Genomic DNA, 22,283 nt, shown 5'->3' with positions numbered 1-22,283 from the left:
GGCTCTGGAGCTGGGGAACCAGCACACCAATCAGCATGGCTATTTTTAGTCTCAGCCCGAAGAGGGCCAATAAATTCTGCTCCTGGTCTCATCACAAGAATAGGAGGTGCCCAGGATGGTAGAAGGCTTCCGTCATCTGTGCAACAGAACCTCAAACACCTTCAGACATCTTCTCTTACATCTTCAGACACCACGGTGTGTTATGGCTTTATGCTAGGGATGTGCACCAGAGATTCAGAGGAACAGGTCAGCACACCCAATCTGTGTCTCAATTAACTTCCTGTTTAACATAATATGACTTAAATGAGTAGAACATTGTGGTGTCAGACCATGATGCCCAAATTCCCATTGTGCAAAGTTCCAAGAGTGAAAAATCTTTAATTTAACTCATGGTCATTGATAAAGTAACATCCATCGTGCCACCAGTGATGTAACATCTATGCTTTTGGACCCAACACTTGTGCTCAAATCAAAATATTTCTGTTGGCCTGACAAAACAGAAAGCAGAAAAAGCTAGCCAAAAATGTTTTCAGTGGGCTGCGAGGTTCTCTAGCTGCCAGTGGATAGTTGTTGTGCAGACAACAGACTATACCAGCTCCTCTGAAGGTCCTCATTGCCCCTTTCCCCAACACCATACATATGGCAGACAGCAACAATGGAAGTTAAAGCTCTATGCAAAAATACAGAGGGTCTGTATTGTGAGTTTTAGTCATGGGAAGTGATTGCCTTTATACTTTACATGAAATGATTCCCACAATAGGGAGGAATCGTGTGTGATGCTAGACTATGCACAAAAATTTCAGAGTGCAATCTTACCAAAAGAATTCTAAGTGCCGAATGAGCGTGAAAACGGGAGAGTTTCAGACCCTTTTTTTGGCAAGAGAAAAATACAAATCTTATGACAGGGAAAAAAAAGAGTGATTCACGCCAGAAGGGGGAGTGGACAGAGTCTATTCTCGCCAGGAAGCCAGCTTCTACAGGGCACCATTGCGCGTGCATCTCATCTCCCAAGTACCTAACTCCTTCACTTTCAAACAGCAGTTTTCAATGGACACCCATGGCGTGGGAAAATGAGAGAGGGGTAAGCATTTATTTTTCACCTGAAGGTACGAACTGTTTGATGTACCATTTCACAGATGACAGTAGCCGTCTACTGTTTTGGCTACCTCCCATTCTTCTTGTGTGAATCCAAGGGCAGAATCTCTAAACACCATTGGGGCTGGGATCGTAGATGGGCAGGAGCTCTGCCAATTGATTAGTATTCTCATCAAAACGCACACACAAACCAATTTCCCGGCTTACAAATTGGGACTGCAAGGTACAATCCATGAGATAATAACCTTCTTTCCTGCTTCTGATTAGTTTTCTTGTAAGAACAATACTGCCATCTGATATTTTAGCCCACAGATCAAAGCACCCCAAGGTTGAAAAGAGTAGGTCAGACGACAAGGGAAAGTGAAGGTGAGTGATTGGGTGAGTGGTAGCTGTTGAAATTGTTTTGAAGTTGAAAGCTAATGGATTGGAGTAGTTAAGGGGAAACCATGGGAGGTGAAGAGTTCTATGGTTTTGTGATCCTGGGAAAGAATAATCTAGAATTGGAGATGGTGCAGAGTCTTGATGGTGAGGATACAGGAAGACTGTATCTGAAACATATTTGAAAAATAGAAGGTAAAATTTAATAGGATACTTCAGGGGAACAAGGACTATAGTGGCATAAAGATATCAAGAGAAACAAGAGAAGACGGCACTCAGTAAAGTGCGTACCTCTGCCACACTATTATGCTCTAAAGCAAAAAAAAATATTTTTCTTAAGAGCTCCATCTCTCTGAAGAGGCTGCTCCGAAAACTCTGCTCACATTTTGACAGCTATGTTCAACTTCACCGCAGCACATTAGACAATCCACAACATTCTAAAACAAAAGTCAATTTGCCCCATTTCCCACTATTGAAGTATTCTTTAAAAAATTCCAGGATCCAAATGTACATATTCGCCAAAAACAAATCAGTATTCCTTGGACCATATCCAAATTGTGTACCTGTTTTATTGAAATCTCTCTTAGATTTTGAGACATATTGCTTACAGACAAACAGAATAATAAGCAGGAGCAAAGAAATTCCCCCTGTCCTGTAGAAAGAAAGATTGTAACAACCAAAGGGGAGGTTAAAGGTTCAAAAGGCATAAATAGGTAGAAAAATGTCAAAGTGGAAAGATTTTGGGAGGAATTTTCTGGCCATGCTTTCCCCCAGCCCGGAAAATCACACCCAAGGTCAAGGGACCTTTGCATAGTCGGTGTCCCACCCGCTACGATTCCTGTGACGGGCGGGACGGGAAAATTCCAGTCAATGCTTTAAAAATTACAAAAGACAGTGACAATATATGTCACAACTCAGATGTTGAACTGAAAGATACCCAAGATGTCTGACATAGTGGGTTTCTCCAAGTCATGATTTCACTGCAAAAGTAGAATCTCTGAATACATGGCAGGATCTGATCAGCTCTGCTCACCTCTGAGATTTAATACTGCAACCCTGATAGGTTCCTGTTTTTTCTGCAAAACCTTCCCCCCCATCTGGTTTCAGTCAATAGTGGTCCCTTGTGTCATGCCGTTAACACAGGCTATGGATATCTGAGAGAGTGCACACAGAAATGATAGGAAATATCGTTTGAAAAAGAGAGTTGATGGAAATACTAAAATGCACGAGTAAAGGGACTTGGCTGCCTGCTTTCCTGAAATATGCAGATAATATATCCCTGAATAGCTTCCTATAATCTGAAAACTGAATAACACTCAAATATTATGGATCAGAAAGGTCTACCTCCTTTGAACTATATTGGTTCCTAAACGTTGAAGAAGTCTAAAAAAGAAAAAAAATTAAATATCTCTCATTCCATGGCTTTTCTGCCAACCATGATTTTAGTTTGGTTTCCTTGCTGAGAAATGGCAAACTTGCCAACTATATTAGCCCTCTCCTCATTTCATACATCCATTTCACAGCCCTAACAGAAACTGCTCTCATAAAATTAGGACACGTCCTTGGGCTATCGGGACCACAGGAATCGTGATACTGACAGTCCACAAGCACGTTCGCCATAACCCAAATGAACTTTTTTTTGTGTGGTGAAAGATGAAGAGAAAGGATGAGGTGGGCTTGGTGAATTATGGAAAACAGATGTTTGTTGATCAGGAACCAAGCGGTTGGTAGGAGAGCAAAAGCATCTGCACTACACTGATGAGGAACTTTTAAACTAGACCCAATCCAGACTTGCACTGATGGGGCAAAGGGTTTTTAACAAACAGAAAGGGTTCAAGCAAGGAAGTAATATTGTACAACAGTATTTAGCAAAGAACTACTTTCTTGTATCAGTCTTTTCGTGCTCTTAAAACCAGGCTGTCACCTACATGCCCAACAACAACTTACATTTACAGAGTGCCTTTAACATATTAAAACCTTGAATCTACGTGCTTCACTAGAACGTCAGCAAGTAAAATTTGACACCAAGTCACATAAGGAGTCAATAGAGCAGATGGCCAAAAACTTAGTCAAAAAAGTATGTTTTTCCAAATGTCTTAAAGGAAGAAAGAAAGGAAGATGGAGAGGTTTATGCAGTGAATTCCAGAGATTAGGGCCCAAGCAGCTAAAGGCACGGCCAGCAGTAATGGAGAGATTTAAATCAGGGATGCTCAAGAGGATACAATTGGAATAGCATAGATATCTTGAAGGTTTTAGGGCTGAAGGATTTAAAGAAGGTGAGGGGCAAGTCAATCAAGTGATTTTGAAACAAGGGTTAAGAATTTTAATAAGTGAGGCAGTGTAGGTCAGCAGGCATAAGGGTAATAGGTGAATGGGATGGTGTGAGTTAGGACATGGGGAGCAGAGTTTTGGACGAGTTTATGGCAGGTATGGGGGGTAGAATGTGTGGGGCTGATCAGACTGCATTGAAATAGTCAAATCCAGAGGTAACAAAGGCATGGTGAGTCTTTCAGCAGCGGAGTTAAGGTTACTTCAGGAGTCAGTGAAGAGAAAATCAGTCAGGATTCCCATTCCTGTAACCCTGCTGCCTAGTAAACCGACCGAGGAAATTTTTTGGCAGTCAGGTGAGAACAATATTTTGCTAATTGAAATGGCCCTATGAGTGAACATACTGCCAATGTCGATTGTCCAGCCCCTTTCACAGAAAATAGGAACTTGGGTAAGTTACTTGACTGTTGAGAAATCAAAACCTTCAGGAAGGGCCCTTCTAAGAAGGATAAAGAGTAAGATTAAAATATGGCTACAACAAAAGAACCATGTCTCACATCAAGCAACTAAATATTATTTTCAAGAAACAAATTTTAAAAAATTTTCCTTTAAGTCAGCTTCATGAAGGGACTATCTCTCCATCTCTGACCTCTCAGGTTTCAATGAACTGGAACTGAATCGCAATGGATTTTCAAATGCGTTCATCACAAGTTTTAAAAAGTGCCAAGATTTTGTTCTCTTACCAATAAATTGGGCAAGTAGTTCTTTTGTTCAAAATGATTTGAGAGCCCTAGCCATTGTCTGTCAGCTTGAGAGCAGAAAGACTGTGAAGCAGTGTTCGTGCCTGTGTCTGTCTTGAGGGGGTTGTGGGACTGCGCTACAAAATGTGGTTGTCATGGTGACCAGAAAAAAATGAAACCACTTTGAGTTCACCTGGGACCAACAGCCACACATCTGCTATTTTAAGAGCTGGGCTTCTGGAATCCACCTTAACCCTTTCTGGTGATGCTGTTTCCCCTACTCTAAAAGATGCAGACTCTTGCTGGAGTATGGCAGTGGTCATGCTTCATGCATAAGCCTGCACGTTAAGAATTAATAGGACAATCAACCAAGGAGTGGGGGAAGGACATCATGGTCAAGAATAATTGCACCCTCATACAATATCCTTGTGCAAGTGCCTTTCCAGCAGACGTTACAGTTTAGTGGTAAGGAGCAGGAGATCTGGCTGTCATGAGGGATTTGGGAAACAATTGCAGTGCTCCTCCTTCCTCCCGACAAGCTACCGAAGCAGACAGCCACCCGAGTCAGTTTAGCTCAATTCCATAATCTAGCTCTGAAGGAGAGTCATACGGACTTGAAGCGTTGGGCAGTATTTTACTGGCACGTGCGCCTGAGTTTCATACGATCCTGCCCGAAGCCAACGGAGAATGCAGTTCTCCGAGCCTCGCCCGCCCCCGGAATCAGGGCAGGCGTGCCGGTAAAATTCCGGCCGTTAACTCTGTTTCTCTCTTCACAGATGCTGCCAGACCTGCTGCGTTTTTCCAGTATTTTCTGTTCTTATTTCACATTTCCAGCATCTGCAGTATTTTGCTTTGATTTTGGTGAAATTCCATGTTCCTTCAACAACAGAGCTATCTAGGAAACTCACAGCTGCTTTCTGATGGACTGAGTTTCCGTTCTATTCTGTGTTTGTGAGTCGCGTTCTTCCCTTGGTGAATTCACAGAGCCATGAGAATCGAGTATTTCTGATGGTGGAAGGGTCACTCATTTCATATTATGGGTTACGTGGCAACCAATACCTTCTGGGAGAAGAGGGATGAGAGGAAATACCTGCAGATGCTATATGTGAATGGAATTTCACACTCACTTCTTCGGACAGGGATAGATGCAATACTGCTTTTCTGAGGTGTCAGATGAACTGATTTAATTGAGCTTGGGCAGGGCAGCAATAGTCCTGCCCCACACATAGCTAATTGCCTGGGAATTGTTTATTTCAATACAAATAGCAACCACTAAGTGCTCAGCACTTCAACAAGCCCATGACACTAACACCCATCTTTGTTAACCTTTCAGCGCCCCTCCCAGCATAGCCTTGTTTTAGGAGGTATGGAAGATAACCAGGAGCTCTCTAGATTTTTGCCTGGCTTCCTTCCCTCTGAGTAATGTGACTTGGGCTATCACAACCCTGGAACACAGGAATCACTTTCATCTTGTTTGTCAAATGAAGTTGATTTGTATAATATTGGATGGAGGTGCGAGACCTTATATGCAACTCATAGAAATACTACAATGAATTGTTTGGGAATCTTTGGTAGTTTTACCCAAGAAAGCACATGAAGACTACTTTGGGAAAGAAGCACCATAATGTTGCTATTTCTCAGTGCATGGCCAGGATAAAGTAGAGATGACGGCACTTTGCATCCAAATCATCCTGAGTCTGACCTGGTAATGGTTTGAAATAGTGGTGCATACCAAGTTTTATTCTGCATCGCACCCTGTGTCACACTTGGCCTGGGAGTGTGGGACACACAGAGAGTAGACTATGCTGGAGTGAGCCATAGACAGAGCATGTAGTTGGGAGTTTGGTTCAGGTGGGAATCATGGGGGCCCGTGGTCCGAGATTCAGACCTCGCTGTCTCCTCCCCCCTGCCCCCGCTGCCTAAACCGATCACGGCCCAACCACCCAGACCAATCGCAGACCCCCCTCCCTTCCCCCCACGTCCTCCACCGATCTCATGTAAAATGGCAGCAGGACCCCTTCCACCACAGGCCCTGCCCCCATTGGCCTGCCCACAGGCCCCATCTCCACAGGTCCTGGTCCCCACTGGCCCCACCCCTGGCAATGGCTGGTGGGCTTTGCTCAGGTGCCAGGTGGGTATTATCCAGGTGCCAGGCTGACATTGCCCAAGGGGCTCCCCCGCCTTGCACCTGGCCTCCAGAGGGGGGGACCTCAATGGCCTCCGGTTCCACCAGCAAGGCCAACACGACTGTTCCCTGTTCATGGGGAGCTGGTGTATTTCTCACCAGAGACAACCTCTCCCAGCGAGGCCATAAAGGCAAGTGAGCCTGGACGATTGAGCGCCGGGCTTGCTACTCACATTCAAAACATAATTTCAATAAATTAATCAGCCTCTCAGCCATTTCCAGCGAGAGGCTGACAGTGCCTGAATTCCGGGTGTCATAAAATCGCGCCGGTCGCAAAAACCAGCGGCAATCGCACGAGCCGCTTTACTCCCGATTTTACATCATTTTCCCACCGCAAAATGGGCGTAAAGCGGCCATAAAATTCTGCCCACTGTTCTGCTAAGAGAATTTGAGGAGTCAGGAAATAAATTAAAACATGGAACATCAAAGGTTGAACAATCTCTGGATTGTTATCTGAGTTACGTGCCAGTTGGTACAGGGTGAAGCAGATTCAAGAACTAAATGCATGGCTCAACCAATATGTGGGAAGTGGGGTTTTGATTCATGGGACACTGACATCAGGGAAGTATGAGCTATTCCATTGGGCTGGGATAAACAAATCTTTGGTCCCTCAAGGAATTAAGGATTATGGGGCACAGGCAGGAAATGGTCAGCCATTGTTCATATTGAATGGCAGAGCAGTTCGATGGGCCATATGGTCTATTCCTGCTCCTATTTCTTGTTTTTTAAAATTTATTAGTGTCACAAGTGAGGCTTACATTAACATTGCAATGAAGCTACTGTGAAATTCCCCTGTGTGCTTGAGTTTGATGGGTTAGTGCACAAGAAGCCTTAACTGATATCTAACCTGTATTACAGCTGTCCTGGGAGAGGTTGTTGTGGCAATGTGGAAGGAGCTTTATTTTGTATCTAGCCCTGTGCTGGTCTTGCCTTCAGAATGCTTGATGGGGCAGTGTAAAAGGAGCTTTATTCTGTATCTAACCATGCCGTACTTACTGTGGAAGTATTCTATAAGTATTCAATGGGACAGTATCGACGTGGCTTTATTCTCTGTCTAACCTGTGCTGTACCTGCCCTGGGGCATGTTTGATGGAGTGTTGCAGAGTTAACTTATCTCTAACCTGTACTGGTCCTTGCACATATTGACACTGAAATTAATTGCCTGAAATGGGAAGTGTTCCATCCCAATGTGAACAGCAAATAAAGTAAAATTGCGGCTCGTGCAGGCAGCAGTCACATCAGAAAGTGACGATGGAAGTGTCTGAAGTAACAGGGACATGAAAACAGAGTATGTTTTTCTTGTTAGATCAATTTAAGATTATAATTTGGGGCTGTCTGCTGGATATGGATCGAGAGATGCTTGGACTGGTTATTGATTAAGTGTTGCTTCATTCTGAGAGGCACTAAATTGTACTGTGCTCAGAAAGGATAAAGCACGCAGACTGTGGGGTGGATTCAATCCTTCCAAACAAACTCTGGTCTCTTACTTTGCTTCATCACATTGCTTGTTGTCTTCAAATGATTCCAACTGATAATAGTCTTCAGGCTTTTAGAGACTGTGGGTGACAACCTTGCCAAATGGAAGCATATGGATCAGGATGGTTGAAGGTTCAATCTTCAGTCTGTGCTGAATAAACTGATCAATTTCATGATTCTTTTTAGAAATGAATCTGTGAATGAATGTAACATTATGGGCAGAATTGTACGGTTTGCCCCACCCTTTAATGGGTGGAGCGAGCCAGTAAAATCACGTGAGAGCCGGGAAATCAGGATATGCTTGATTTCTGGGATCTCACGCTCTTATGAGAGCCGGATTTCCGGCGAGATCAGCTTCTTGCCGGAAATAGGTGAGAGGCTGAATAAATTATTTAAATTTATTTAAATCCTGATTTACATGGCATTAGTGAGCCCGGGAGAGTTTCTCTCTCAGGCAAGGAAAACGCCTGCTCTCCACGAACGGGGAACAGTCATGTTGACCTCACCAGTGGAACCGGAGGCCATTGAGGCCCCCTGGGGAGGCCAAGGGCAAGGCAGTGTGCCCCTTGGGTAGTGTCAGCCTGGCACTGCGGTAATACCCACCGGGCACCTAGGCACTGCCCACCATGCGATGCCAGGGGGTGGAGCCGATGGGGGTCAATAAGGGTTGGGCCTATGATGGGTCCTATCGGGACAGGGCCTATGGGATGGCAGGGCCTGAATGGACGGCCCAATCAGGGAGGAGGGGGGCCCACTGCACACTCTGCCTGTGGTTGAAACGGGGGGTGTGGCGGGAGCGGGGGTCCACTGCTGCTCTGTAGGCAATCGGGGAGGGAGGGGGGCCCGCTGCTGCTCTGCAGCTCTGATCAGTGGGGTGGGGGGGGGCGTAATTGGTCTGGGAGGCTGGGGTAGGGTGGTGGGGGCTGCATTTCTGGGCGGTGTGGGGCTCGCAATCACTCGCGGGCCCCCCACGATTACGGGTGGGGGGGGGAATGTGTTAATGCTGCCTGTAGCAGCAGGGGCCTGACAGCTCTCTGTCTGTCAGACCTCTGCTGTTCCTTTTGGGCATGTGCAGAATCAGAGGTCTGCATGCGCAATAGCTCCCTCTGCAGGCTGGCTGGCAATTTAGCCCAGCCCATTGCCTGCTGCAGCTAGAAATAGTCTAGCCCTTAATTTTCAATGTCTAAATCCACAAGATTGGGAGTGAAAATTCTCCCATTTTCATGCTAGTTGGACAGTTAGAATCATTCTTGTAAAATTCCGGCCCTATATGTCTAAAATAACACCTCAAGATTGAATCTTCATCCTAAATCCTCACTCTTGTTTTCAAGTCTCTCTATGGCCAACTGTGGAACCTATTCCAGCCCTACACACCTTTGAGATTGCTGCAGGGCTCTAGTTCCAGCTTCATGCACCTTCTTAATTTTAATCACTCCATCATTTTACCTGTCTGGGCACTAAGCTCTGGAATTCCCTCCCTAGATGTCTCTGCCTCTCTACTTTTCTCTACACTAAGATACTCCTTAAACCTACCTCTTGAACTGAGATTTGGGTCACCTGCATTAATAACTCAATTTGTGGCTTGGGTCAGATTTTGTTTGTTAATGCTCCTGTGAAGCGCTTTGGTGATTTTACTATCTTAAAGTTGCAACATAAATCCAAATTGTCACTGGCAAGGCGATCCAGATTTGATCCCTGGTCTCAGTCAGAGTGAGATGAGAGGGTGCAAAGAATCTGTGGTCCTAATGCAGAGCATCCTAGAATGATACAGCACAGATTGAGCCCATCATACCTGTACTAGCTCTTTGGAAGGGTTCTCCAAGGGAACAAAAACCAGTCACGGAGATTGAATGGGAACAGCAATTTACCCTTACGATGAGGGAGTGAATTTATATGGGGAAAGTAAGAAACTCCCAAGATCAATTGATGGCACAATGCAGCGAAATGAATAAGAAAAATGTAATTGATCAAAAATAAGGTAGCCAACCCCAATATGACAGTTCTATTAATATATTGCTGCACTGTTTAAGTCGTGTAGCGGGGCGGGAAATATGAGCGAGAGGTGAAAAATCAGGTTTGTGTCAGATTTCTCACCTCTCCCAAACTTGCCAGCTCCATTCTGCCAGTGAAATCAGCCTCGCGCCCAGGAAGGGAGTTTGGTCTTGTTTGACAACCAAGCACACAGACATGTGCAAATACTCGAGCAAAGAAGAATCTGGTATGGCAGTGGGTAAGTGAAAGTAAATCACAGAAATCGGGTTGTGTGTTATTATTTGGATACAGAAGAGGAGCAGCCAAGGTACTTAACCTGTATTTCACTAGAGTCTTCATTGTGACTGAATTTAAATTCACAACAGGTCATTTTGCACTCAAAAGCATGTATGCAACTTACTCCTCTGTTAATTCAGTTCTCAATAAAATAATACTTGATGGAATATAAAATGAGTCGTCATATTTTACTTTCATTTAATACAAACTGGAGAGCATGTCTTCCCACAATGTCTACTCTGTTAAAATCAGCGAATGAGGGGTGATCGTTTTTTACTCATGATTTTCTCCTCAAAAGGAATGACTCCTGCTAAATTAAGGGTTCTTTGGTTAACAGCAGCTGTCTGGCAGTTCTTGATCCCTGTCAACCTGTAGAGTACGAATGACCAGGAGGCTTGGGTTCTCTACTCCCTAGTGCAGGGATGTAGGTCAGTTGAAGCACCTCAACTGCTGCAGTGCCCAGTGAAATGCAAGGTTGGGGCAGAGTTGTGGAAGCTTTCTGCTCCATACAGCTCACTTCCATGCTGGTTGGGTGGGAATAAGCAAACCATCAGGAGAAAAGAAGCATCAATTTCAACAAATTCTTTAACTGCATCATTTTATTCAACAGGATTCAGTCACTTTTTATCCTCGTTTAAGTATCAAAGAGCTGAACAAAGCCTTTCCTGAGACCAAGCATTTTTTTTCAGCATATTTTCCCGATTTCTTTGGCTCCAATTCCATGCATTTATTTGCCCTGTCTGTCCATCTAACTGTCCTTCAGCTTTTGTCCCTTAATGTAACTATCTCCCTGTCTGTCCACCTCTCTTTCAGAACGTCTCTTTCATGCAAGTTGCTCACTTCACTTATTTAATCCTTTTTCCTCTGCAACTCTGACTTTTTCTGCACATCTACCCACTCTCCTTCTCTCTGGCTACATTTGTTCTTTGTCTCACTGTGCTCTCATATCGTTTCTAACTCTATCTTTTGATGTGGATTGCCAGTTTCACTCATTTTCATTCATAAGATCTGCACGTGGGGAATTTTTCCTGATGTAGGTGTGAGAGCAAATTAATTTTATTGCCATGTAACATTGGAGTGTTATACTGAAAGGAATTTCTGTTTTGTTTGCAGATTCTTCTTAAAATTCTTCCTCAAGTGCAACCAGAATTGTTTGAAAACAGCTGGGAACCCACGAGACATGCGTCGATTTCAGGTACTGTTTAAAATTCCACATCCGTCCCTAAGTGTGTCACCATAGGAACAAGTCAGGTTGAAGTTTTCTCCGGAAAGGGATATCATCATTCTGGCGAATTCATTACATTTGTGAACAAAAGGAGGGCAATGATGTCCACTGCAGATGCTGGTCTGAATTTGCTGTTCTTTGAAAATGTCTGCAGATTCTACTTCGATTTAGCACAATCTGGAGAGCATAGCTTAACATCAATGTCAATTTCCCCATTAAAATTGGGAGTGGAGCCCAATACTGCCATCATTTGCTTCCTCACAATTATTTTACACAGAATGATTGATTTGTGCTAAATTGGGGGTTCCATGGGTAACAGCAGCTGTCTCGTTCCAAGTTCTTCATAACGTACAGTACCAGCGACCAGGAGGATTGGGTTCTCTCCTCCCCAGTGCAATGGCAGTTAGGTCAGTTGAAGCATTTCAACTGCTGCAGCACTCAGCAAAACATAAGGTTGGAGGCCTGGATCTGGATGTCTTGCTCCCAAACACAGCACTAACCATTCTGCAAGGGAGGGAATGGTGGCAGATTCTGACTTGCACAGCTGTGGTTCGTGGAGGCAGCTGTTTCCAATCATGTCAGAGGTTCATTTGTTGGGTGTGGGAAACTCACCGTGTGCAAACCATGTGCTCCCAGTAGGAGCAGATCTAAACATTGTGGAGTTGCTTGGATAAATTGAGTGCCCATTTGAAGAGGTACGGCACTTTTTATGTCTCAGACCATGTTTGGAAGATGTCAGGTGACCTTTGGGATAGGTAAGCTACCCTTTAAGATTGTTTAAAGTAGATATGGATGTGCATAAAACGTGCATGAACTCAGTGGAACTGTCAATCTTGTTGGAACTGTCAAACTCATCAGAAATGTAAAAAGGAACTGTCAAGGCATTTAAAACTTCTGCCCTATTCGAAAAACATCTGCAGTATTTTTTAAAAATCAGTGCTTGCTGTTTCACTCTGCTGACATAAAGCTGAAGGTTATCATAACTGGATTAGTGCCACAGGACTGATTTTATAACCTACTGTTATAGAAAAGGGGTGCCTTTCAGTTCACAGTTTGATTGACAGCTCTAAGTGGTTACAGCCTCTTTGAAAAGGACTAAAAATTCCATTGCATGTTTTTACCAGGGATTAAAAGCAATTACATGTAGTAAATGGGTTTTTATCAATGTGTGTGTTTTTTTAAAATAATGAATTCCTCCATAAGGACATAATAACTTTAATTAACTCAGTATGGGTCCTGAAGTAAGCCCGTGATGGATATTGGGTGAGTTGGAATGGGTGATCTAAGGGCCATGGGGATGGGTAGAGGGATATAGGTTGGCATGGAGGGTATGAGGGGCCATGAGGATGGGTAGAAGGGCATAGCGGGTATGAAGGAACATGGGTGTGGGGAGGTGGGCATGACTTATCATAGATGGAGCCTGGGGAGTTGAGTGGGGGTGAGGTGCATGTCCAGCCTGCCTCCACACTTAACAGCCTCCACAAACATTCTCAGGTCACCTGCTACCATTCCCATTTTTACCCACCTGGACCAAACATCCAACCTTCTGGGGCACTTAGCATGGGTTGGGTTTGTGGAACTGGAAATTGTCCCATCTCTGCACTGTTGACTCAGAAGTGAAAATTTAGTTCGTCATGATGTCCCCGATAAAAAGTATTTCCCCTGTGGAGTGAGAACCCTGAATTATTTTCTTGATCCTGGCTAAGATTAGCTAACTCAACCAAAGGGGATCACAAATTGAACCCAAGATTGTTTTAATCTGTATGGCTCAGTATCTGATTGGAGGGTGCACAAGGTGACCAGGAACTCCTCTTGAAAGCAAACAATATTTTTTTAAGTTGTTAATTGGTATTCAAAAGGTCCACAAGAAAATTACCTCTGGAGATGGGAGGTGGGCAGGTTCGAGACACCAGCTTTCACTTCTCAGAATCTTGGTTTAAATCCATCTTCATGGAGGATCTTAAGTAAAATTAGTTTGGGCAGTCTCAATCCACTCCCTGCTGTGCACTGATCTACAGGACAAAACTATCTCATAATTTAGCAATCTCACTAAGAGAGGCCACTGGATGGCTCTGGCAGAAATTGAAGAATTGTTCATGAGTCCAGCGGGAATATTTTACTGATTTGACTTGAGGCACATTGTTTGGATAGTGTAGAGGAAGCTTTTTGCTGCATCTCACCATGTTGTACCTTACGCTGAAGTATTTGATGGGAAAGTGTCAAAAGAGTTTTACTGTATCTGACCAATGTTATCCCTAAACTGCAAATACTTGATGGAGCAATGTTGAGGCAACCTAACTCTGCATTTAAATTGTGCTGACACTTAGCTGAGAGTGTTTGACAGCTGGAGCTGACCTAAGGTGTATCTGAACATCAAAATCATTATGAAGACATTGGGCGGAATTCTCCCCCAAAAAATTCTAAGTGTTGAATTTGCAGGAAAACTGGAGTAAATCGCGCTGTTTTTTTCAGTGGGAGTTCAGAGACGAATCTCCCACACTTTGTGCACTGCTAAATGCGCCAGCATGATTCACTCCAGAACTCAGGGGGCGGTGCCTATTCCCGCCCAGGAGGTCGGCAGCACAGCGCTGAGTGGGCCATTACGCATGCGCCAATCTATCAGCTCCGAGATCAGCACATGTGGAGTGGGCCCTGTCTGCCGGCCTTCCGATCGCTGACCAGCCCCACGACCCCTGCAACGCCGGCTCTCTAACCCCCCCCATTGCCCAATCGCTGGCCCCCATGCATGCCCGGGCCAGCCTCACCCCCACCCCCACCCCACGTCCCCAATCTCCCACCCCCTTCCGATTTCCCCCTCCCCCCACCGCAGGCCCAACCTCCCTCTGCAGTCTCGACCCCTCCCCCCTCTCCAGCAGGCTGCACCACCCCAATCGCTGGCCTCCCTTCCTCTGCTTGATCCCAAAATGAAGACTGTCAACGGGACCCCCCCCACTGTCACCGATCGCCCCCATCCCCTATCAGACCCCACCCCTGATTAGGCCCCACCCCCTTGGCACTGCACGAAGCCTGGTGGGCAGTGCCAAGGTGCCCCCTGGACATTGGCACTTTTCCCCTTGGGCAGTGCCAGAGGGCACATGCTGGCACTGTCAGTGTGCCAATGTCCAGGGGGCACCACCCTCCTGCCGCCCGACCCTCTCGGGGGGGGAGGGGACCCACGATTGCCCACCTTCACTCCAGCAGGGTCCAGCCGCTAGCTTCCCACAAGTGGAAAGTAATCCCCGCTGGAGTGAACCACTCTGGCCGGGGGAGGGATGCTAGCGGGCCCAGAGACTTCAGTCCCGGAGACTTCAGTCTCGGGCCCGCTAATTGAATTAAAAATATATGTAAATGTTTATTTAAATAATTTATGTGGCTCCCGCCGATTTCCGGTGTGGAGCTGAAGCAGCTGGAAATCCAGCGCAGGGAGACACTGTCAGGGCAGGACGTCCAGCATGGTCCCACGGATCGGGTACCATTGGAATCTCCTGGCCCACTGCGCTAAAAAATTAGCACAGCGGGATAGGATAATCGCCCTCAATATTCTGCATCTCACCCATGCTGCACCTGACCTTGGGATTGTCTGATGGGACAGTCTCGAGGGAACTTTGAAGTAAAAACAGTAAGTGCTGGAAAAACTCAGCAGATTTGGCAGTATCTCTGGAGAGAGAAATAGAGTTAACTGTTAATAGTTAACATTTTCGAGTCCAATATGACTCTTATGGCTCCAGCGATGCAGTCGGACTTGCTGAATTTTTCCAGCACTTTTTGTTTTAATTTCAGATTTCCAGAATCTGCAGTATTTTACTTTTTTATATTGGAGGGAACTTTATATGATCCATAATTTGCCTAAACTGAAATACTTGATTGGGCATTGTAGAGGAAGCTATATTCTATCAAAACCTTGCTACCAGTTGGCTCTGAGTGTTTGTAGGTCAGTGTAGTGAGGTTTATATTTTGCCTTTTCACCCGAACTTAGTTCGAGCTGGGAATGTTTAATCATGATGCTGGACGCAGAAAGTGTTTCATTCCACAGCACAACTATTTCTCATCTGAAGGATCACAAATTTAAAAAAGGTTCTCACAACACAGTTAAGCAACTCAGCAATATCAAATGGATTGAAAAATATCTCAGAACAAGGCAAACGATCAAGCTGATCCCAAAATCATCACAAGGTTTGCATTTACTCATAATATATGCTTTTCTGGCAGAGACTTATCTTTTAACAGATTACAATACAAGCAGAAAATATAGATCATGGGGAAAAAAAATCCTCAAATCCCAATCCTGACTGCCTTTCCAAGATGCAAGAAGTTTTTGTAGCTGGAAGGATTTATACCCAGCGTTTTGGGGATTTGTGTGGGATTGTAACCGACCCCCTGGATCCGAGTTCAGTGGAGTGCAGTTTTGAAAGCCAAGCAATGCAGAAGAAAAGGGAACAGGAAATGGAGGGAGGTGTTTCAGGAAGCTGTCGGGAGATGACTGATAGATACCAGATGGGTCGGGTCAGTTTCAGTGACCCGGAAAACTGACAAGAGGGACAATCGCTGGCACTGGCCAAAGTGCTCAGCCCTCCCCGCTGCAATCACAACACATTACAGCAACCTCGTTTAAATGATTAAGTAGACTGATTCACTCATTTCACAGATTATGTTACATCCCAAACATGGGTATTCCACAGATGCCTTTATGTTTGCCAGATGCAAGAAATTAATTTTGTTAATCCCTCCCTGTCGGTCTTGAAGACCAGGATACAGATTTTGCAAGAGCTAGCTGTCCACTGTAATCTCACCGAAGTTGCTATTCTTCATGCATTAATCTGGATTGTGAGTGTGGGGGACATCCTAGCTCAGCCTGTTCTTGTTTTTATCTGCCCACTCACACAATCAAGATCATCTCTTTGCTTAGATTAGGGTGCAGAGGCTAATTTTTGTCGCACAAGACACTGTTTCTGGCAACACGGGTCTATGATCTGAGAACACAGATTTCAAATGGCTGGCAAAAGAACCAGAAGTGACACGATGAAACATGTTTTCACACAGCATGTTTTTGTGATCTGGAATGAACAGCCCAAAAAGGATTCTGGAAGCAGGTTTGATCGCAACTTTCAAAAGAAAATGAGCGAAATACATGAAGGGAAAGAAATTTCAGGACTATGTGGGGAATGACGACTGTAGCTGAAGTTATGGATAGTTTTGTCAAAGACTCAGTACATGCATGATGGGCTGAATGGCCGTCTTTTGTTTGTATCAATCTGTGGTTCGCTGCTTTTATGCTTGAGAATATCAAATTGAGCATAGTTTTGTGATTGATCATGAGTGAATACACTGCCTACTAGCCAGCTTTAAAACTAGGTTAGGAGCAGAGCTCCCTTGCTGGGGCAGAAGTTTTCAGCCATGTTGCAGTGGGGTGGGGTCGAAAAATGCGGCGAGTCATTCAAAAGTCCTTCGACATCAGCGGGACTGCAAAATCCCATAATCAGGGGAGCCATAAAAATCCGCCTGAGATCTTTATCAGGAAAGATTAATGGCAAGACTAAGATTTTAAACTGGCCTCTTCTCATTTGAAGTTTATTTGTTATTTCCCTCGATAATCTTCCTTTAAGACACACACCACTGTTGGCACAGAAAGCAGGCAGGTGTGTGGCCTATTCACAAGGTTTTACCATTGCTACTGTTGAATTAGTTGCAAAACTAGCAAGACTGGCCCAATGGGCGTCTCAGCAAAATATCTCCTGTCTCCTCAGCTTCCCACCCTATCTCACAGTCCACCCCGTCACTCATCCAATATCAGGAGGTCATTACTCAGTAAAAACTCAAGTGTTTGTTAAAAAATAATTGAATTCATGAACTGCACAGGGTCCTAACACATCATGTATTAAATAAATAGCTCTTATAATTCCGATCCTGGTGCCACCCGATCAATGATACATTATTGGTCCATAAATCATTCAAGCATTTTCTTCCATTTCACTGCATTAATCTTCATTCTGACCTTCTGTTGCAGCTCTGTCTTCTCTGTTGCTTCACCTTTTCTGCTGAATTTCTAGCCTTTTTCTCACTCCAAGGTAATTTTCTTTCATGCACCCGGTCTTGCAAAATCATAAATTAGTTCTTTATAAACACATTTAGGATTTTACTATTTTTACTGGATACGAGATATAAGACATTGGTATGGAGTTTTCAGTTCCAGGGCTTGATTGATAGGACCATTGTGCATTAGAGTAATGCACCAATCTGTGCTTTCTGTAGCCATTCTTGTCAGACCTTGTGATTCATTGACATATTCAATGCAAGCTCGCAGATAGCTGGGATCTTACACAGTCGGGAAAACTAAATTGCTGGCACTGCTGCAGCTACTTAAAGCGCTGCAGCAGTCATTTGAAGATATGTATGCTTTTGCCAGCGAACAAATTATATTTATATTTTCTGTTCGAATCATAAATTCAGAGAAGCACTTCACGGATGCAGATACAATTTCAGGAAGTGGACAAAAGAAACCTTGCCTTATTTAGTTTTATCCCATCTCTTTCAGCTGAAACATTCGCCCATTGTCCCGCTTAGTTCTCTTATTGCTTTGCTTCTAATATCTCTCTCACAGATATGAGAGAGCTGAACCATCTGAACTCCAACAACATTTGACAGATAGGGGTACAGTTTCCAGTTCATAACAGGAAGGTCAACACATAATTTAGACTTAACTATCTCACATTAAGGCAGGGAATGTGTGGAACTGACTCCAGGGAGACAAATTTGATTTGATTTTTTATTGTCACATGTATTAACATACAGTGAAAAGTATTGTTTCTTGCGCGCGATACAGACAAAATATACCGTTCATAGAGAAGGAATCGAGAGAGTGCAGAATGTAGTGTTACAGTCATAGCTGGGGTGTAGAGAAAGATCAACTTGATGCAAGGTAAGTCCATTCAAAAGTTTGACAGCAGCAGGGAAGAAGCTGTTCTTGAGTCGGTTGGTACATGACCTCAGACTTTTGTATCTTTTTCCCAATGGAAGAAGATGGAAGAGAGAATGTCCGGGATGCGTGGGGTCCTTAATTATGCTGGCTGCTTTGCCGAGGCAGCGGGAAGTTTAGACAGAGTCAATGGATTGGAGGCTGGTTTGCATGATGGATTGGGCTACATTCACGACCTTTTGTAGTTCCTTGTGGTCTTGGGCAGAGCAGGAGCCATACCAAGCTGTGATACACCCAGAAAGGATGCTTTCTATGGTGCATCTGCAAAGGTTGGTGAGAGTCATAGCTGACATGCCAAATTTCCTTAGTCTTCTGAGAAAGTAGAGACGTTGGTGAGCTTTCTTAACTATAGTGTCGCCATGGGGGGACGAGGACAGGTTGTTGGTGATCTGGACACCTAAAAACTTGAAGCTCTCGACCCTTTCTACTTCATCCCCGTTGATGTAGACAGGAGCATGTTCTCCTTTACGCTTCCTGAAGTCAATGACAATCTCCTTCATTTTGTTGACATTGAGGGAGAGATTATTGTTGCCGCACCAGTTCACCAGATTCTCTATCTCATTCCTGTACTCTGTCTCATCATTGTTTGAGATCTGACCCACTACGGTGGTGTCATCAGCAAACTTGAAAATCGAATTGGAGAGGAATTTGGCCTCACAGTCATAGGTGTATATGGAGTATAGTTGGGGGCTGAGAACACAGCCTTGTGAGGAACCGGTATTGAGGATGATTGTGGAGGAGGTGTTGCCTATCCTTACTGATTGTGGTTTGTGAGTTAGGAAGTTCAGGATCCAGTTGAAGAGGGAGGTGCCGAGGCCCAGGCCACGGAGTTTGGAGATGAGTTTTGTGGGAATAATAGTGTTGAAGGCTGCGGTTTCTAACAGGGGAATGGATGTATATTTAGTGAAGAATGTTATTGAATCTTGTGAGGCTATGGAGTGATCTGTGACATTTTTTGGACTTGGAATCAGTTTAATAGACTTTAATGGCCTCAGTCAATCTGCACATTGCTTTGTTCTCCTGTTCCAGTATCTCTCGCTCTTATTTGTCTGCCATTCTTCACAGCCAGCTGGCATCAAAGACAAAGGGGCCTTTTTGCTTCAGGATTTTCATTTGAAATTTCTCATATAGCTTTTGCAGCAATAATCTAACCCACTATGTACAAACAGTATTGGAAGTCACACATACATATACCCTTTTACCCTTTTTCTTTGGCTGTTGAGGGCTTTAACCCAACTACTAATTATTTAAACATTATTGAGTGTGTTAGCATTTTTGTCAACTGGTTTTGTAGTTATTTCTTGAAATTTCAAGATACCGCAAGCTGTTCAATAAGTCAAAAGCTGCATATAATCTATGAAATTGCTTCAAAGTATGAGGTTCCGTTATGGAAGCAAATGAGGCGCGCACACCTGGTGTGTCCACAAGCAGATATGAAATGTGTTTCTCGCTGCAATTAACCCCGGTGTGACAGGGGTTCGGAAGAGGGTGGGTGTCAAGAAAAGGGTGGCGCTTCTAATGGGCTCCCTCAAGATGGACAGCTGCTATAGAGCTGTCTCAGGGAGCTGTAGACCTCCACAAATTAAATGTGGCGAAAACATGCAGTAAAACTGTGTCCAGGCAGTAAATTTAAACACCTGACAGCAGGAGTTCAGTCCCTCCTTCTTTAATTTTATTTAAGACCTGACAATTCATCCTGCCCTGGATTGAAGTTGTAACCAAATTGTGAAGGTTCCCTGGCCAATTGGCCCGCCCACCAACCGTAAAAGTGGACAGGCCACGTGAAATCGTTTTTATTGATTCCTTAATGAGCCTAATTGCCTGCTCAATTGTTGGCGGCATGCTTCCAACTCCCATATGCGCCCGCCAACTGAAATATTGTGTGAACGCACAATGAAATTGGGACACTTGCCTGACCTCTTTGCGCACAATTTCATGCGCTGCCAGGTCAGGCACTTGCCTGCCTGAGCAATGGAAAAGTCTGGTCATGGTAACCATTTCCACAAAGCAAGATCTCACAAAAAGCAATAAAAGGAAAGAGGAGTTAATTGTTGTTTTAGGCCAGGGAGGAACATTGACCAAGACAGTAGGAGAACTTGTTGCTCTTCTTTGAACAGTGCCAGGAGATATTCAACATTAATCGGAAGCACCTAATGAGGCATTAATTTAAAGTCCGATTGCATCTCGAATAATACGATGCTCCCTCAGTACTTCACTACAATGTGAATTTAGCTTATGAACAGGTTCTCAACAATCCTGCCCAATTTTCAGAAATCAATCAAAACAACCCAATTCCACAATGCGTGTTAAATCTATTTCTCTTCAGAAACAAATCGATATTCCTCTATAGACGCGTTTTGTAACTTCAATGGCTTTCCCTGCATGGTAAATATGAATGGAAAAATTGACTGATATTTTCCCTCCTTCAGTCAGGGCATAGGTGACAAAAGTAACATTCCTGTTATCCGAACTAGGATAAGCTCATTCATCGCTGATAATGGATGACACCCTTCCTGTTCTGGTGGCTCAATTCACATCAGGCAAACAGACACTTTGGGAAATACTTTCAAGCTTTCAAAGTCCCATTTACAATATCTGTGGGATTTATTAATTGCTTGTTGGGGAAAGCAATTTTGGAGATTTGGATTCCCACAGTAAGAATGTCTTTGCAAGTTAGGTCCGCACTAAGTTACATTTCCTCGCATCTTGCTTCACAGGTTGTTTTATCAACGACAATTAACGTTGATGGTCATGTGCTGGCTGTCTCCGACAACATGTTTGTGCACAACAATTCCAAGCATGGACGAAGAGCCCGTCGCCTTGACCCTACAGAAGGTAAGTCCATTTTTAATTCTTGGGTATGAACACTATTTTTGCATGTGATCTAGTGTAAGGTGACAATTGTCACTGAGCCCAGTTCCATCTGCTGTATTCGTCTCTGAGCTTGCCCACCCATGGGGACATGAACTCAGCTTCCCCATGGCAGGGCCTTATTCAAATAAGATTATTTAATGTTCCATGGTTTTTTTCCTCCTCTGTTGAGGATTTGATTTGATTTATTATTGTCACATGTTTTGGGATACAGTGAAAAGTATTGTTTCTTGCACTCTATACAGTCAAAACATACTGTTCGTAGAGTACATAGAGGAGAAGGAAAGGATAGGGTGCAGGATGTAACATTGCAGTTACAGGTAGAGTGAAGAGAAAGATCAGCTTAATATATGATGGGACCAGTATCTTTTCCTGACGGAAGAAGGTGGAAAAGAGTATGTCCGGGGTGCGCGGGGTCCTTGATTATGCTGGCTGCTTTCCTGAGGCAGCGGGAAGTGTAGACAGTCAATGGATGGGAGTCTGGTTTGCATGATGGACTGGACTATGTTCACAACCCTTCGTAGTTTCTTGCGGTCTTGGACAAAGCAGGAGCCATACCAAGCTGTGATACATCCAGAAAGGATGCTTTCAATGGTCAAAAATTAGTGAGAGTCGTACTGGACATGCCGAATTTCCTTAGCCTTCTGAGAAAGTAGAGGAGTTGGTGAGCTTTCTTAACTATAGCATCAGTGTGGAGGGACCAGGACAGATTGTTGGTGACCCGAACACCAAGAAACATGAAGCTCTCGACCATCTCCACTTCATCACCATTGATGTAGGAGGCGTCTGGTCTCCATTTTAGCA

The 22,283-nt window shown here is 44.2% G+C and overlaps 1 protein-coding gene across 4 annotated transcripts in view; it reads left to right on the top strand.

Moving 5' to 3' along the window:
- LOC144510145 (transcription factor COE2) overlaps nucleotides 1–22,283 on the top strand; it is a 264,281-nt gene that overhangs the window by 156,956 nt on the left and 85,042 nt on the right. For all 4 annotated transcript variants that reach the window (XM_078239525.1, XM_078239522.1, XM_078239524.1 and 1 more), the window contains 2 exons: nucleotides 11,524–11,605; nucleotides 21,326–21,443. In XM_078239525.1, the coding sequence (XP_078095651.1) occupies nucleotides 11,524–11,605; nucleotides 21,326–21,443 (200 nt within the window). The remainder of the gene's footprint in view (nucleotides 1–11,523; nucleotides 11,606–21,325; nucleotides 21,444–22,283) is intronic.

Source organism: Mustelus asterias, chromosome 22 (assembly GCF_964213995.1).
Source record: "Mustelus asterias chromosome 22, sMusAst1.hap1.1, whole genome shotgun sequence".
Taxonomy (NCBI): domain Eukaryota; kingdom Metazoa; phylum Chordata; class Chondrichthyes; order Carcharhiniformes; family Triakidae; genus Mustelus; species Mustelus asterias.
Note: the sequence above shows the minus strand (reverse complement) of the source record. Positions and strands in the feature narration are given on the sequence as shown.